At 44.2% G+C, this 16,709-nt stretch overlaps 1 protein-coding gene across 1 annotated transcript in view; it reads right to left on the bottom strand.

The window, feature by feature from the left end:
• CNTLN (centlein) overlaps nt 1-16,709 on the bottom strand; it is a 396,875-nt gene that overhangs the window by 151,028 nt on the left and 229,138 nt on the right. Inside the window, exon 15 of the mRNA XM_075825669.1 lies at nt 3,145-3,236. Within this exon, the coding sequence (XP_075681784.1) occupies nt 3,145-3,236 (92 nt within the window). The remainder of the gene's footprint in view (nt 1-3,144; nt 3,237-16,709) is intronic.

Genomic DNA, 16,709 nt, shown 5'->3' with positions numbered 1-16,709 from the left:
CCTATTATGGAATTCTGAGTTAATAAAGAGGGTAGAGAGGCCGAGGGATCTTCTGTTCAGGATCCTCATCTCCTGGCCAGTGTGAAGAGCAATTACACGAGATATCACGCTCTGGCAGACACGTCCTGTCCTGTATTGCACGCTCATAAATGAAACATTACACATTGCCTCTTCACAGCAAAAGAACACCAGTTGAAAGTTCACAATTGCTTTTGTGTTATGATTTACGGTTATTTGATACTGTATTTCTCTGTTTACAGTGAAGTTGGCGGTTTCCTACATGGTTTAGAGGAAATTACCACGCCATGTTGTTCTAGGTAGAATCATTAATAACATAGGAAATCATGTAGGCACTCTTACAGGTGACTCTTAGGCTGGGTTCACACGACCATGTTACGTCCGTAAAGGACGGAACATATTTCGGCTGCAAGTCCCGGACCGAACACACTGCAGGGAGCCGGGCTCCTAGCATCATAGTTATGTACGACGCTAGGAATCCCTGCCTCGCTGCAGGACAACTATCCCGTACTGTAATCATGTTTTCAGTACGGGACAGTAGTTCCACGGAGAGGCAGGGACTCCTAGCGTCGTACATAACTATGATGCTAGGAGCCCGGCTCCCTGCAGTGTGTTCGGTCCGGGACTTGCAGCCGAAATACGTTCCGTCCATTACGGACGTAACATGGTCGTGTGAACCCAGCCTTAGTTTGTGCAATTATGTGTGTGGAAGAGTCAATAAAAGTGGTCGTTTTAAGGTTGAGTGTTGCAACGACTGCTGTTGAAGGTGAAGACGTCAACTGTACTAGTTGGGACTCTTGCTGGGCTGCGACCGCAAGGCAGGGAGAGAAAGGGTCTGAGATTGAAAGTCTGGCAGTGACCTGAGTACAGATAGTGGGATGGGTACCTGGCAACTGGAATCAGAGTGAGGAAAGAGCTGGAAGAGACAGAGTAATGCAGCATCCGCTGTCCTTTTCCAACCGCGTAACTAAGTGCGAGTCTCTTTGTGAAAATATTCAAGCATTTTGAACGTTATTTTTTCATAACCACTGAGCTTGTTGCATTCAAAAAGTGAATGATTTGAGATTTGCCAAGCTACTTGAACTGTGTCTGTCTTTACAGCGCCATTCCTCTTGTGGGCAGTCCCCATCAGACCCCACTCCCCCTTGCCCAGTAGAGATCCGTACCCCTGGCTCCAGGTCTTTTCTTACATGCTGATTTCTTCCCTGATTATTTGCCAAACGTTTAGCTACACTTTAAATGTTACTTCAAGTGACAATCTTCTGACATGTCATAGTGACATGTCAGAAGTTTGTATTGGTGGGGGTCCAAGCACTGAGACCCCCACCAATCGCTAGAACGAAGCAGCTGAAGCACTCGTGTGATCGCTCAGCCGCTTCGTGTCTGTTGGGCATGATAAAGCAAAAAACACAGAACCAAAAATCCATCAGTGTCATGCATATTCTATGCCACTTGTTAAAGTGCATCTGTGAGGTTTCCTTTGCTGCCCTACCTGAGGGCAGCATAGGATTGAGGGAGAGATGCTGAGCTTGGGGCCATTTTTTATGATTTGATTGAGTATTATCATGTCAAATGCTGCTTAGTTTGAGTTCTGCCTCCCCCACACCCAGAGTGGTTGACAGCTCTTCCTATATACAAACTCATACAGAAATAGCCAAACAATGTTTTGGGGCGGGGAAGGCACGAATCACAGGCTCTCTCTATAAGTACTGGCAGAATCTAAACTGCATTTTACATAAAAATACTAAATCAAATGACAGAAAACAATAATATCTAAACTCAGCATCTCCCCCTCTCTCCGATGCTGCTCTCAAATACAGCAGCATAGGAGACCAGTCAGAGCCACATCTAAAAGCGACTCAATTTTTTTTACATTCAAATTTAACAAAATTGTTATGGCCATAAGATGTAAAAACTCTGCAGTAATGCCGGCCGAAGGTCCGCACCAAAGACTGCTGGCCTGTGTTGAACCGGACTTCTAGGATGACGTTTTGTCCCATGTGACCAGCCAGTGGTTGTCTGTAGCAGTCACATGAAACAAAACATCATCCCAGGTGGCCACCTGCACAGAGAACAGCCGGGGGGGAGAGTGAGTCATTGTTACAGAAACCTCAGGGTTTTTTTTGTTTGGTTTTACGGTACTTTCACTTGTAGCGTATACACTTCGCAGCGTGGTACAGTAGCAGCAGAGTGGATGAGGTTTAAATAAATTTCATCCACATGCGGTGTTTTAAATACGCCAAAAGTTTATAAAATGACCTGTGGTGCGCTTTTTTAATCCGCAGCATGTCAATTTGTGCTTTGGAATCGCTGCTTTTCTGTTGCGGGTTTTCCTTATTGAAGTCAATTCGGAGGCAAAATCCACAACAAATAGCAAATGTTGCCATTTTTGCGGCAGAGAAGTTGCAATTCTGAAGCAAAAATCGCAATAAAAATAGGATGTTTGAGATACAGCTGCTTTGTGTAAATTATAAAGAGAAGCTGTATCTAAAGTACTGCTGAAACCTATATCCGCTGAAAGCTATTACCTTTCACATCTAAGTTGATAACTTAGGCCCCATGCACACGACCGTAAAAAATCTCCGTAATTGCGGACCGCAATGTTCTCCGCAATTACAGACCTGCCCAGTTCTATTGGCCGCGGACATCTTTCCGTATCGCTACGGAAGGGTGTCCGTGTCGTAGAACTGTACCATGAATTATGGAGAATGTCCTACTTTTCGTATTTTACGGGCCGTGCTCCCATACTTTGTATGGGAGAATGGCCCGAAAATGCAGCACGCGGCCGTCGGTGGCCGGCCATGCCCGCAAGCGTGGGCCGCGATTACGGGCACGGCAGTGTGCATGAGGCCTTAGATGTGATCGATATACGCAGGACCCGCTGACACTGAACCCATCAGTGTTACTGACCTGATGGATTCAGGTCTCAGCGCATGACACAGCTGCACGGTATACAGGATACAAAGCAATTGTATATCAAAAATGTAAAATAATTTTTAATAAAAAGTATTTAGAAAGTTGCACAAGACACACTGATAGACATTTTTAATAAAAACAAAACAAAAACCTATTTCCAAAGATTAGAGGTCTTTTTGATTAGATCAACAGAAAATAATATAGGAGTACCTTCTTCAAAGTATGCTGCGCATTATCTCCAATGAATTTCTTTGGAGTACTGCTCCTGGTATCTTCCTGATTGCCAAGTCTAAACAGCAACTCTGTAATAAAGAAAAAAAAATTATATATATATATATATATATATATATATATATATATGTATTTTATTATAAGAAACGCCTATATATATATATATATATATATATATATATATATATATATATATATATTCATATATATAAAAACAAATATAAAACAGACACCTCACAATGACCCAGCGATGACAGATTTGTCATATCATGAACAAACAGTGCATACTCTACTTTACCTATTCTGAATAAATTGATCTATTTTCTTGTCAGGTTTTTGGACAGTCTTTAAGCACTGACCTTTTTTTTTTTTTTTTAAAGTCTAGTGCCATACAATTACAAAGCCTTTGGAACATCACAGTGATTTCCTCTTTTTGTTATACAGTACGAACCTTACAAAGGTACAATGCGTTTTCAGGTTAAAGATACTGTACTTTTATTCCTGTTTTCATTCCTTTATAGACTGTACCGTCTTTTGCCTTGAAAGCTAAATTCATTGCCTTTTTATCTATAGTCTTGGCCAGTTTTATTCTATAGGTCTTGTCCCCCTGCTAGGAGGATCAGAGTGATTGTCGAACAAAGCAAATAGTAACAGAATTAGGATGGAATGAAACTTTAAACTTATTTTTTTTCTATCATGTTCAGTTAAAACATTTCTCACTCTGCAGGATAAATCATTGCTATAGTAGGAATGCACATCGATTAAGAAATGTGTAACACTAAAGTATAGGTCAAATCTTAATCATCAGACATGTCACATTTGTGGTCACAAAGTGAAAGAAAGAAGAAGAATAAACAAATACTAGTATAGAAAACACGTTAAACGGGTTTGCTAGCAAAAGGAATAATGAAGTATTTGTAAAAAAAATTATAAAAAATATAAGTGTATTTTAAATTCGAATTACCAAAATTTGAAACCTAAGAAAAATGCGGACGCGTTTGCTGAATAACAGATTATTCACCCAGGGGTAAGGGTATAATGTAGTAGATGTTACCTGCAGTCCAATGTAACGCCACAGATAACACAGTGATAACGCTCCGAGTACAGATAATGTAGAGGTTACCAGCAGTCCTATGTATGGCTCTATTCACACGACAGGGTCCGAGTGAAGGCCATTTTGGTCCGTTTTTCTCGGCCGTTTTACATCCGGTCAGTTTCCGTTCCAGGCCGTGTTTCCATTTTTAACGGCCGATTTTGACCCATTTTGCATCAGTTTTTTTCCCCATCCGTTTAAAAAACGGATGAATTTAATTTGTACATTTTCTGCTACACACTTCCCTCTGTAGATAATGCCACACCCTGCCCTCTGTAGATAATGCCACACACGGCCCTCTAGATAATGCCACACACTGCCCTCTGTAGATACTGCCACAGCCTCCTTGTAGATAGTGCCACACAGACCACCTTGTAGGTTGTGCCACACAGATCGCCTTGTAGGTAGTGCCACACAGACCCCCTTGTAGGTAGTGCCACACAGACCCCCTTGTAGGTTTTGCCACACAGCCCCCTTGTAAGTAATGCCACACAGCCCCCCTTGTAGGTAATGCCACACAGCCCCCCCCCCCTGTAGGTAGTGCTACACAGCACCCTTGTACATAGCCACCCCCCCATAGATGGCACCCCTCCTACATTCTTATCCTACTGAATCCCTGCCGTGTGAATAGGGCCTAACACCACAGATAACACACAGTGATAACTCTGAGTACAGAATGTAGTAGATGCACACACAGAAATATATAGACATACAGATACATATATAGGCACTTAGACACAGAAAACACACACACACACACACACACACACACACACACATATATAATGTAACTTATACACACACACATATATATATATATATATATATATATATATATATAATGGAACTTATACACAAAATCACACACACACACACACACACACACACACACAAACACAACTAAATTTGCCTCGAACACCACGTCCTTGCCAAATATATAGATAATGATACTAGAACTAATATCACTACAATTAATTTTTGTCTTTTATCTGCCAGATATAAATCTGGCCAATTGAAACTTTACTTACCATGATCCTAAATCAACAAACATACACTCCTCAACATTGAAATTGCAACATCAAGAAGGAAATGTTTTTGAATTGTGGAAATCACAGGATCCATACACATGTTAATTATATGCAAATGATAGATAAATGGAAACAAAATATTCCAAACATCTTGGTTTATTAAGTATAGAGTATGAACAGTACACGCAAAAATACACAAACTTAGATGCCTTAGCAGGCTATCAATGAGGTTATTAATGGTTGTCTGAGGAATGTAACGCCACACTGAATGTACTTGGGCACGCAAATCATCAACATTGGTTGCGGACGGGTCCCTTTGCAATTGCCGATCAATAACGTCCCAGATGTGCTCGATGGGAGACCAGTCCGGAGACGCTGCAGGCAATGGTAGCACGTTTAGGCCAAGCAGGCTGCTCACAGTACCATGAGCAACATGTGTTGTCCTGTTAAAAAACGGTTTCTGGGACTCTGCAGAAGTAGCCGTACCACTGGTTCCACGACCAAATCAATGTAACGCTGAGCTTTTAATGTACCTGAAATGAAGACTAGAGGGGTCCGGCTACAGTACATTATGTTACCCCACATCATAATCCCGGGAGTAGGACCGGTGTAACGTTCCCTTATGAAGGCCTCTTCATAGAGTTGCCCACGTGGTCTCCAGACCAATCTCTGGCTATCACTGCATCCAAGACGACTCATAGTTAAAGAGGATAGACCTACATTCCAGCCTTCATTGCTGTCTTGCTGTGCACTATGATAGCCTTTGAGAGTGGTGGCGTGTAATCAATGGAATACCTGTAGCTGGACATCTGGTTTGTAGCCCAATGCCATGCAAACACCCTCTGATGGTTTGTGTCGACACTGGTTGCCTCCCTAGGCTTGGGATGTGACGTCCAATTTCACTTGCAGTACAGAGTGGATCACTACGCACCATTCTTCCAATCAGACGATCCACGCACCCCCTGCCATCATTCCCGTTTGTTATTATTCTCCCAACCTGAGGGACACGCAACATTGAACATGGCTGCCATCTCGGCCTAGGCGCGTAGCGATCTGCCATAGAGATAAACCAAGGTCTCTAGGTTCTGTTCCTCTCGGTTTGCGACAAGTGGCAAAAAACCGACATGACTATGAACAGGAGGCATCGCACAATCATCCCACACCACTTGATCTGATTTTTGAGCTTTGATGTGGCTAAAAAAACTTTGCTTTTAATCTGTCTTATATGCCCCTCCCACATGCCACAGGTTGGAGCTAGGTGCTTGAAAATGTGATCATTTGCAGATCTTAGCGACACCTTCTACTTCCTTGATTTGCATAACCTTACGGCTTACCCTTCTTGGTGTTGCAATTTCAATGTTGAGGAGTGTATTTAAGTTACTTTTCAAATCCTTGTTTTATATCATTCATGCTCTTCTATTAATCTCAAATAATTTACACATACATACCGTATTAGTCATTCATGGCCCTGTGGAATAAAACATCTCTACTTTTTAAAAATCATCACATGATGAGCAACCAAAAAACTAAAACAATATTACTTTTTCAAATCCTTATTTCTACAATATACTAAACAGTATGGTAAAATAGTTCACCACATAAAGTATTACATAAATAAAGTACCTGGTTCAGGTACCAACAATAATTTGATATTTGTATATAGTCACTGAATATTTATTATTGTGGTTTGATGGATGTAATTCACCCCAGGGTTATTTCATGTTTTTATCTGATCTGTTTCTAGGGGTAACCTAGTATGGTCTCAAAGTAGTTATCAATAAAGAAGTTTGTATATTACCGGTTTATAAAGTCCATTTCGGCAGGATTGGCCGACCATCTAATGTGTATGGATGCCTTATGACACTCCCCCCGATGGCAGATTTCGAGTAAGAACAGGATAGGGTAGTTGGATTTCGACATGACCGAGCCTTTGATCTCAGGGGAGATAAGCCACTGCCAGAGGCGTTTGGCAGCGGCTTAACTTGGTCATAAACATTAGATGAATGTCGCCTGAACCTGGCCGACCATCTGTGTATAGGGGCCTTCCAGAGGAGAAGCAGTGACGCGAAACGCGCATTGGGGCACGGCGTGGTGAAAAGATCATAGGATCATGGGTAATGTTCCCCCCTAAATTTCCTATGCCAACATCCATGTTTAATGCGGTTATGCTATATTTTAGTGGAAGGTAGATAGACTATTTGACTGGGGATCTTGGCCTCCATTACCACAGTGTATTACGGAAACTCAGGCAATGTTTTTTATTATTCCTACTCATACCCTTTCATATGGTTTGGAATTTTACTTTGTCTATCTCATGTTGATTGTCAAACTTTAATATGACTTTAACCCCTTATCGACAAATGATGGATACATCCGTCACAAGCAGGAGCTAGTTCCCGCATAGTGACTGATATATCCGTTACTCTGATCTCGTGGGTACTGCCCCTGTACCCACGAGATCAGCAGCAAAAGCAGGGCTGTTATACACAGCCAGGCTCCTGCCACAAGTGCCAGAACCGAAGAGCTATCTGATTCCGGAAGATTAACCCCTTAGATGCCGCTGTCAATAGCGACCGCAGCATCTAATGTGTTTGACAGAGGGAGGGAGCTCCCTCTGTCGCTCCATCGGCACACATGTGAATAGAAATGCTTTGGTATACCAAGTATACCAAAGCATTATGTAGCGTCCATGGCCGCGGGCCGTCGGGTTTATTCACCTCCCGACGCCTGCAGCCATGGATACGTGAGCGCTGGCCCCATCTCCTTCCTAGGAGACGCCAGCGCTCACTTCCGCTCCGGTCTGCTGTGTCCCTTAAAGGGCCAGCGCGCGCACAAAAGGAAATCTTCATCATCAACTGCCACGATTTCCTGGTCTATAAGAGGGCTCCAGGCCTTCTGATCCTTGCCTGAGCGTTGTTAGTTTTCCCAGTCTGTCTTGCAAATGGTCCCTTAGTGTTTCCCTTTCCAGTTGTTACCAGTGCCTTGTTACCTGTTCCTGTTTCCCGTGCTGTACCTTTAGTATCGAGTCTGCCACGTCCAGAGGAATCTGCCACGTCCGGAGGAATCCGCCACGTCCGGAGTGGAGGAATCCGCCACGTCCGGAGTGGAGGAATCCGCCACGTCCTGTCATCTGCCACGTCCGGAGGAAACCGCCACGTCCTGTATCATCTACCACGTCCGGAGGAATCCTCCACGTCTGGCGCAACCTGCGGAACCTGTGCCATCCGCCACGTTTGGCGTTATCTGCTGCACCCATCTCCATCAGTGCCAGAGCTGCGGCCACTGTCTGGACTATCCAGGTACCCTTGTGCGGGACATTGTATTGCTGGGTTTTCCGGTTGTTTGGCCAGCTGCCTCCCCGCTACGGCGGTACGGCCTAGTGGGTCCACTACCCGCTTCGTGACATGTTATATCTGCGAGCAGAAGATCGCCAAGTCAAGTCCCCTAGTGGGACAAAAAAATAAATAAAAAATAAACATTTAAATAAAGTTTATGAAAAAAAGAAATAAAAAGATTACAGTAAAAATAATATAAAATGGTTCTATTTAGTAGAAGTGTCAAAAAACAACAACCACATACACATATATGATATTGCCGCGATCTAAACGACTCGAACAATAAAGTTAACACATTAATTAAACCGCCGGATGAACAGCGACCAAAAACACAAAAAAACAACGGCAAAATTCCTTTTTTTTTTCTCCCATTCCCCGCATAAAAAAATTAAATAAAAGTTAATCAGTAAGTCTTATGTACCCCTAAAAAAGTACCAATGAAAACTACACCTTGTCCCACAGAAATCAAGCCCACATATGGCAACATCGACAAAAAAAGTAAAAAGTTACAGCTCTTGAAATGTGGCGATGCAATAGGGTTATAAAACCTATACATATTTGGTATCGCCGTAATCGTACTGACACATAGAATAAAGATAACATGTTATTTACACCGCATACTGAACGGCATAAATGTATAACGTGAAAAACAATGCTGGAATAGCGGTTTATTTCCAATTCTATCCAAAATAAAGTTAATAAAATTTAATCAATATAAACAGTCGAGTCACATTATTATGACCACCAGCTAATATCCAGAGTAACCACCGCATGCAGCACGGACAGCAGCTAGACAGGCTGGGAGTGACTTAATAAGGTGCTGGTAGATTGTCTCAGGTATCTGGAGCCATGTTGACTGCAGTGCATCCCACATTTGATGGAGGGTGCGCGGGGGAGGATCCATAGAATGAACAAGATGATCGAGGTGGTCCCACAGATGCTCAATTGGGTTAAAGTCTAGCAAATTAGGGGGTCAGGGAAGTACTTGGAAGTCTCGGTCATGCTCTTCCAACCACTGTTGGAAATTTCTAGCCGTGTGACATGTCACATTGTCTTCCTAAAAGATTCCATCTGCCCCAGGGAAGACGAGCAGCATGTATGGTGGACGTGATCTGCAATGAAGGATTCATACACAAATCGGTTCAGAGTGCCTTCCACATGGATGAGTGGGCCCAGAGAATGCCAAGGAAAAATTCCCCAGACCATAATGCTGCCGCCACCAGCTTGTGTTCACCAGCAATAGTTTGTTCTCTGATGTTTCTCATCTGACACGCCAACGTCCATCCATTCGATGAGGCAGAAAACATGACTCATCGGAGAAGGCAACCCTTTGTCAATCATTGGTGGTCCAAATCCGATACTGCCGTGCAAATTGAAGCCTTTTTTTGATGCACCTTTGTTAGTGTAGGAGCAGTGACCATCCGTCTGCTTTGGAGCCCCATACGCAGTAGGGTTCACTAGCCTGTTGTTTTAGACACAAGTCTGGTAGCCCCCTAGTTGATTTTCATGGTAAGCTGGTCCACTGTAGAGCGTCGTTCGGACCTCGTGCACCTTCGTAGCCGACGTTCACCTTTCACATCAATGGCACGTGGTACTGCACAGTTTCCACATAGGTTATTCCAATGGTGCCATCTGTCCACTCACGATACACTTTCACCACACAAACAGTTCACACAGTGTTCTGTTTGAGAAATACTGCCACCTTTGGTCCAAAAGCCATTAATCATCCCTTTTTGCAACTCTGATAAAACGTCCCTCTCACTCATGACAACGAGTGATATGTGTTCAGACAGCCTATCGCACACCTTATATACCCAGCCCACGACACAATACTTCCTTCATGGGTTACACGCTGCCAACGTCGAAAGTAGGAGGTGGTCATAATAATGTGATTCGACTATGTGTTAAATGAATCCAAAAACTTTGCAATTGAAAAAAATACAACTCGTCCAGCAAAAACAAGCCCTTACATTCCGCTGGCTATGTCGATGGAATAAAAAAATAAAAAAAAGTGGTGATGCTTTGAATGATACAGTGAAAAAACAAAAAACACCCATGGATCAGAATGCCGATCTCTCTCCGCCTGTAGCTGGATCTGCTGTCCTGGGGAATGATTTACAGGCCCTGAGACTACAGCTCTCTACATTACCCACTAAACAGGACATGGAGCGCTATGTAAATCGTCTGGAGACGACTTATAAGTCAGAGATACAATCTCTCACCACTAATCTCTCTCAATTGTCCGATCAAGTGCAACGTATGGAGGGGGATATTTCCACTGTTACACAGCAACAGGCTTCCCATGCAGATCGTTTGGATCAACACTCTCAGCAGATTCGCATGCTCTTTAACATAACTGAAGATCACGAAAATCGGAACCGCCGTAATAATATTCGGCTTCGGGGCATTTCAGAGGATGTTTCTCCTGGGCAACTCATACCCTCTTTACAGTCTGTTTAACTCCTTACTGGAGCGTCCTGCTGGTGATCTTCTGGAGCTGGATAGAGCTCACAGGACTCTTGGCCCTTGTAATCCGGATCCGGATAGGCCTAGAGATGTTTTGTGCCGTGTTCATTTTTTCTCCATCAAAGAGCAGATTATGAGGAAGGCCCGTGATAAAGGCGAAGTTCTATTGAATGGTGTCAAGATCCAGCTGCTGTCTGATCTGTCCAGGATGACTCTGGATAAACGTCGTGTGCTGCGTCCTCTACTGGATGTCCTAAGAGAGCATAAGATTTCTTACTTGTGGGGTCACCCCTTCCAGCTGCAGGTCCGCAAGGATGGAGGGTTGCTGATCATTAGAGACCCGGCCGATGTTCCTGCTTTTTGCGCTGCTCTCCATCTGCCCAGAGTTTCTCTTTCTGATTGGCCTTATGTTCCACCTCCACGATCGCGCAGGCGGGGTCGATCGCCTGCATCTCCTATGGGGTGTCGTGGTGGTCGTCCTGCTGATCCGATGTGATACCTTCCCGATGTCTCCGTCACAGTTTGCTGTTGGATTTTAATTTTTTGTGTCCATTAATATGAGGCTGTTGCCTGCTGTGTTTCACTGAGGAGACTGCCGCCTGTTTCTTTCTTTCTTTTTTCTTGTTCTAGGTGGTTACTTCCGGATCATAGGCGGGCCACTTGCTGGAGGTCGCTTGTTGCTGATGAGCTATAAGATTTACTTAAATGTGAATGTTTATATTCTTCTTATTTTCTTTTTATTATTATTTGCCTGTATGTACATTTATGCTGACAAGGAATGTATTCTGGGGAGTTCTTTGCTGGGGTTTCTTTATGCTCCTGATAATGCTGTATACCCTTGGTTAGTTATCTTGGGGTGTAATTCCAAATGCCTTGGTTTTTCTTTTCCTTCTTATTTTATATCTTTATTTAGCTATGTTTATTTTGTCATTTGGTTGGGGGGTGCGGGGCGCTGGCTAGTCCTTGTCCTGACACTTTTCCTCTTAGGGACTCACTGGTTGTATCCGGTGTCTACTTGCTTGTTTTCTCCTTGATTAGATCAAGGAGTGGGTGATTGTTTTGCCCGTTTGTCTGTCTTTGTTGTCGTGGTTTCCCTTCCCTGTCTGTCTTGTCTTTTTCTTTGGTGCCTTAGCTCGTATTATTGGCTTGATCATTTTAAGTGCAGTGGAGATGGCACAGTTGAAAGTCTGTACTTTTAATGCTAGAGGACTTAACGTCCCTGAAAAACGCTTGCAGATCCTGTATAACATGCATAAAGAGCGAGTGCATATATTATTCTTACAAGAGACTCATTTTCAGGTGGGCCATACACCACAGTTTACTAATCGATACTATCCCACTTGGTTTCACAGTGCCAACCCGGAGTCCAAGTCCAAGTGTGCTAGTATATGTCTTCATAAATCGCTCTCTCAAGACCGTAGATGTCCTTGTCGACCCGGGTGGTCGTTATGTTTTTCTTAAATTGTCCATCCAGAAGATCTTTACGTTAGCTAATTTGTATCTCCCTAATCAGGATCAGGCTCGGGTGTGCTGCTTGTTTTTGAAGGGGGTCTTAATTGTGGGAGGTGATTTTAATCTAACGTTTGATCATAGGCTTGATACCTCCTCGGGCAGGACTGCTGTTCCTAAATCACACATGGTGGCGTTGAAGAACACGATGCACTCCATGCAATTGATTGACGTGTGGAGGATTCTCCATCCTCAGGCAAGAGAGTATACTTATTTCTCCCCATTGCACAATATGTACAGTCGTCTAGACGCCTTTTTGGTTAGCCACCACTTGCTTACCTGGCATCCTACTTTTGTGGTGGGTCCTATGGTGTGGTCGGATCATGCCCCTGTATTTCTGTCGCTTACGTTTCCTAATTCGGTGCCAAACTTTCAGTCATGGAAAATTTATGACAATCTATTGCGCGACGCAGTCTGTGTATCGGCTCTTAAGGACACGCTTAATGTCTTTTTTTGAAGTGCACGCGCAAGACTCTACACCTCTGCCACTCCAGTGTGAAGCACTGAAATGTGTAGTTCGAGGAGTCCGGATACAGCAGGGGGCACGTTTAAAGAGGGAAAAGGGGGTAGCTATTGCGCGGCACCTTGATCAGATACGGGATTTGGAATCCTGTCATAAACGCGATCCCTCCTCCCAGGTTTTCTCGGACCTTACCATATCGAGAGAATCATTGCGTTCTCTACTAGACCAGTCACACTCTAGGTTCAGGGATCGGATGCGGAAGCATACTTATGAATTTGCAGACAAATGTGGTAGGTCTCTGGCGACGATTTTACATCCCCGTACACAGGCGTCATACATTCCTAAAATTATGTCTCCCACTGGAGGTGAAGTTCATGATCCGGTTGGCATTACTGACTGTTTCAGACAATATTATTCTGCCTTGTATAATCTCAAAGGACATTTTCATGATATGCCGGCAGATTCATTGCGGTACAAAATTAACCAGAATGTACATGACACTGCTTTACCGTCCTTGGGGGACGGGGAGGCTTTTGGACTTGAGGAGGATTTCTTGGAATCCGAAGTGGAGTGTGCAATTGGATACTCTCCTTTGGGCAAAAGCCTAGGCCCGGATGGGTTTAATACTAAATTTTATAAGACATTTAAAGATCAACTGGCTCCCTTCTTGACGAAAGTCTATAACTCAGTGTCTTCCTCTTGTCCCTTTGCGCCTCAGTCCCTCGAGGCTCATATTACCCTTCTCCCAAAACCGGGTAAGGATCCTACGATATGCGGAAACTTTAGGCCCATCTCGCTGATCAATGTCGATGTAAAGCTCTTTGCGAAAGTGCTTGCCTCTCGCCTCTCTCCATTATTGCCTGGCCTGATCATGGATTATCAGGTGGGGTTTGTACGTGGTAGAGAATCTCGGGATAATACCAACAAGGCCCTCCTTTTATCGTCATATTGCCAATCACGTAAAATACCGATGTGTCTCCTCTCAGTTGATGCCAAAAAGGCTTTCGACAGGGTGCACTGGATGTTTCTCCGTAGTGTCTTGATACAGGTTGGCCTTGGCACCACTATGGATGACAGGATTATGGCATTGTACCGTGGGCCTACAGCTCGCGTTCGAGTTAACGGTCTCTTATCTGACTCTTTGTCTATTACTAATGGCACGAGACAGGGGTGCCCACTCTCGCCTCTACTATATGTTTTGGTCATGAACACCTGGCCGTGGCACTTCGGAAGAACCCTAACATTAAATGGCATATGTGTAGGCGCACAGCATCACAGACTCGCACTCTATGCTGATGATCTTCTTGTGTACATTACGACTCCTATGATTTCTTTGCCGTCTTTGACTGGGGAGTTTGAGCGGTTTGGGCATTTGAGTAATTTTAAAGTTAATTACTCCAAATTGGAGGCATTGAATATATCCCTGGATGCTCCTCTTGCTGCTCATCTCGCTCGGGTTTTCCCCGTTTAAGTAGCAACCTAAGTCTTTAAAATACCTTGGGATACATATCCCTACGCATTTGTCTGATCTGTTTACCTTGAATTACACACCTATCTTACAACGTACTGAGGGAATTGGCGGCGTATGGCGGGAGCCGCATGTCATGGTTTGGGCGTATTAACGCTGTCAAAATGGATATCTTGCCCAAATTCCTATACATCTTTCAGACCGTCCCTATTGTAGTGCCAGCGTGTTTCTTCCAGTCCTTACATAGGGCCATAACCAAATTTGTATGGGGGTCCTCTAAGCCGCGCATTCGATTTTCTGTCCTTAGCCGACCGAAACTGGAGGGGGGAGCGGGTTTGCCAGATTTTAAGCGTTATCATCAAGCTGCGATGCTCATGCGTTTGGTGGACTGGTTCCGTTCAGATGCCGGTAAGCAATGGGTGCGCATTGAGAAGGGACTGTCTTCCCTCGCCTTGTCCTCCTTGCCGTGGTTGACTGCCTCCCAGCGACTAGCGTCTACTTTGCCTTTCCTCACACGTCAATTTCTTGTAGTTTGGGAATGGATCATTGGTACTCTGGACCTTGTTCACCGTCCGGGTCCTATGACTCCCCTTTTTGATAACCCTTCCTTCCCTCCGGCAGTGGGTGTGGCTACATTCCTCTGCTGGGAGATACGGGGCAGTGGATGTCTGGCTCAGACCCTTACACCTGATGGTTCAATCTTGTCACTGACTGCTGTCTCTATGGCCTGCCCGGGGAGACGATCAATATGGTGGTCTTATTTTCAGCTGCGCTCCTATCTCTCTTCCATGGGTGATTGTCTTGTGTTGCTACAGGATAAGACTCCTCTGGAACATTATCTGTGCCTTACCTCTGCTCCTTCTGACACACTGTCTCATTTACATGGTGTCCTCCAACCTAGATATTCTTACTCTCAGTTGACATTCACTGCAGCTTGGGATGAGGAAATGGGAGTTCGGCACTCTGAGGAGGAATGGCGAACTTCATTCTTGCTGGCTCATAAACTACCAACTTCGTGTTTTGCTCAGGAGAAGAACTATAAGATACTTACCAGATGGTACCGCTGTCCTTCCTTTTTACATAGGATCTTTCCTAATGTGTCTGCCGACTGTTGGAGGTGTGTGGAGGCTCCTGGAACTATGTTGCATATTTGGTGGGATTGCCCTAAGCTCCAGCCCTTTTGGGGAAACATTTTTGATCTCGGCAACAAACTTTTTGGCACTGAAGTGCCTACCTCGGCTTCTGTTGGGTTGCTTTCCATGGTTCCTGGATCACTCCCACGCCTAAAAAAGGGTGTCTTTAGCCATTTTCTTACTGCAGCTAGAACTGTCATCCCACGTCATTGGAAGTCTAGTACTGTGCCTTCTTTAAAGGAATGGGTAACGGAGCTGAATGGAATTATGAGGATGGAGGAGCTGATGTCTGCTGATCGGGGGAACATCAGAGATCTTTGTTCGTACCTGGTCTATCTGGTCTGGATTCCGGGGTGGTGCTGATCTGCCTCTCTGGCTGGATGGCCTTTTCTGTTGACTGCTCATATAGCCAAAACTGCGTGCTTTTGTCCGTCTGTGTTTCCCTTTGTTGTCTTGTGTTTATGTAACCGTGGGTTGAATTGCACTTAAAGAGGCTCTGTCACCAAATTTTGCAACCCCTATCTGCTATTGCAGCAGATAGGCGTTGCAATGTAGATTACAGTAACGTTTTTATTTTTAAAAAACGAGCATTTTTGGCCAAGTTATGACCATTTTTGTAGTTATGCAAATGAGGCTTTCAAAAGTCCAAGTGGGTGTGTTTAAAAGTAAAAGTCCAAGTGGGCGTGTATTATGTGCGTACATTGGGGCGTTTTTAATGCTTTTACTAGCTGGGCGCTCTGACGAGAAGTATCATCCACTTCTCTTCACAACGCCCAGCTTCTGCCAGATCACGCTGTGACGTCACTCACAGGTCCTGCATCGTGTCAGACGAGCGAGGACACATCGGCACCAGAGGCTACAGTTGATTCTGCAGCAGCATCAGCGTTTGCAGGTAAGTAGCTACATCGACTTACCTGCTAACGCCCACTTGGACTTTTACTTTTAAACACACCCACTTGGACTTTTGCAAGCCTCATTTGCATAACTACAAAAATGGTCATAACTTGGCCAAAAATGCTCGTTTTTTAAAAATAAAAACGTTACTGTAA

Source organism: Rhinoderma darwinii, chromosome 1 (assembly GCF_050947455.1).
Source record: "Rhinoderma darwinii isolate aRhiDar2 chromosome 1, aRhiDar2.hap1, whole genome shotgun sequence".
NCBI lineage: Eukaryota > Metazoa > Chordata > Amphibia > Anura > Rhinodermatidae > Rhinoderma > Rhinoderma darwinii.
This window is presented reverse-complemented; position numbering and strand designations above follow the sequence as displayed.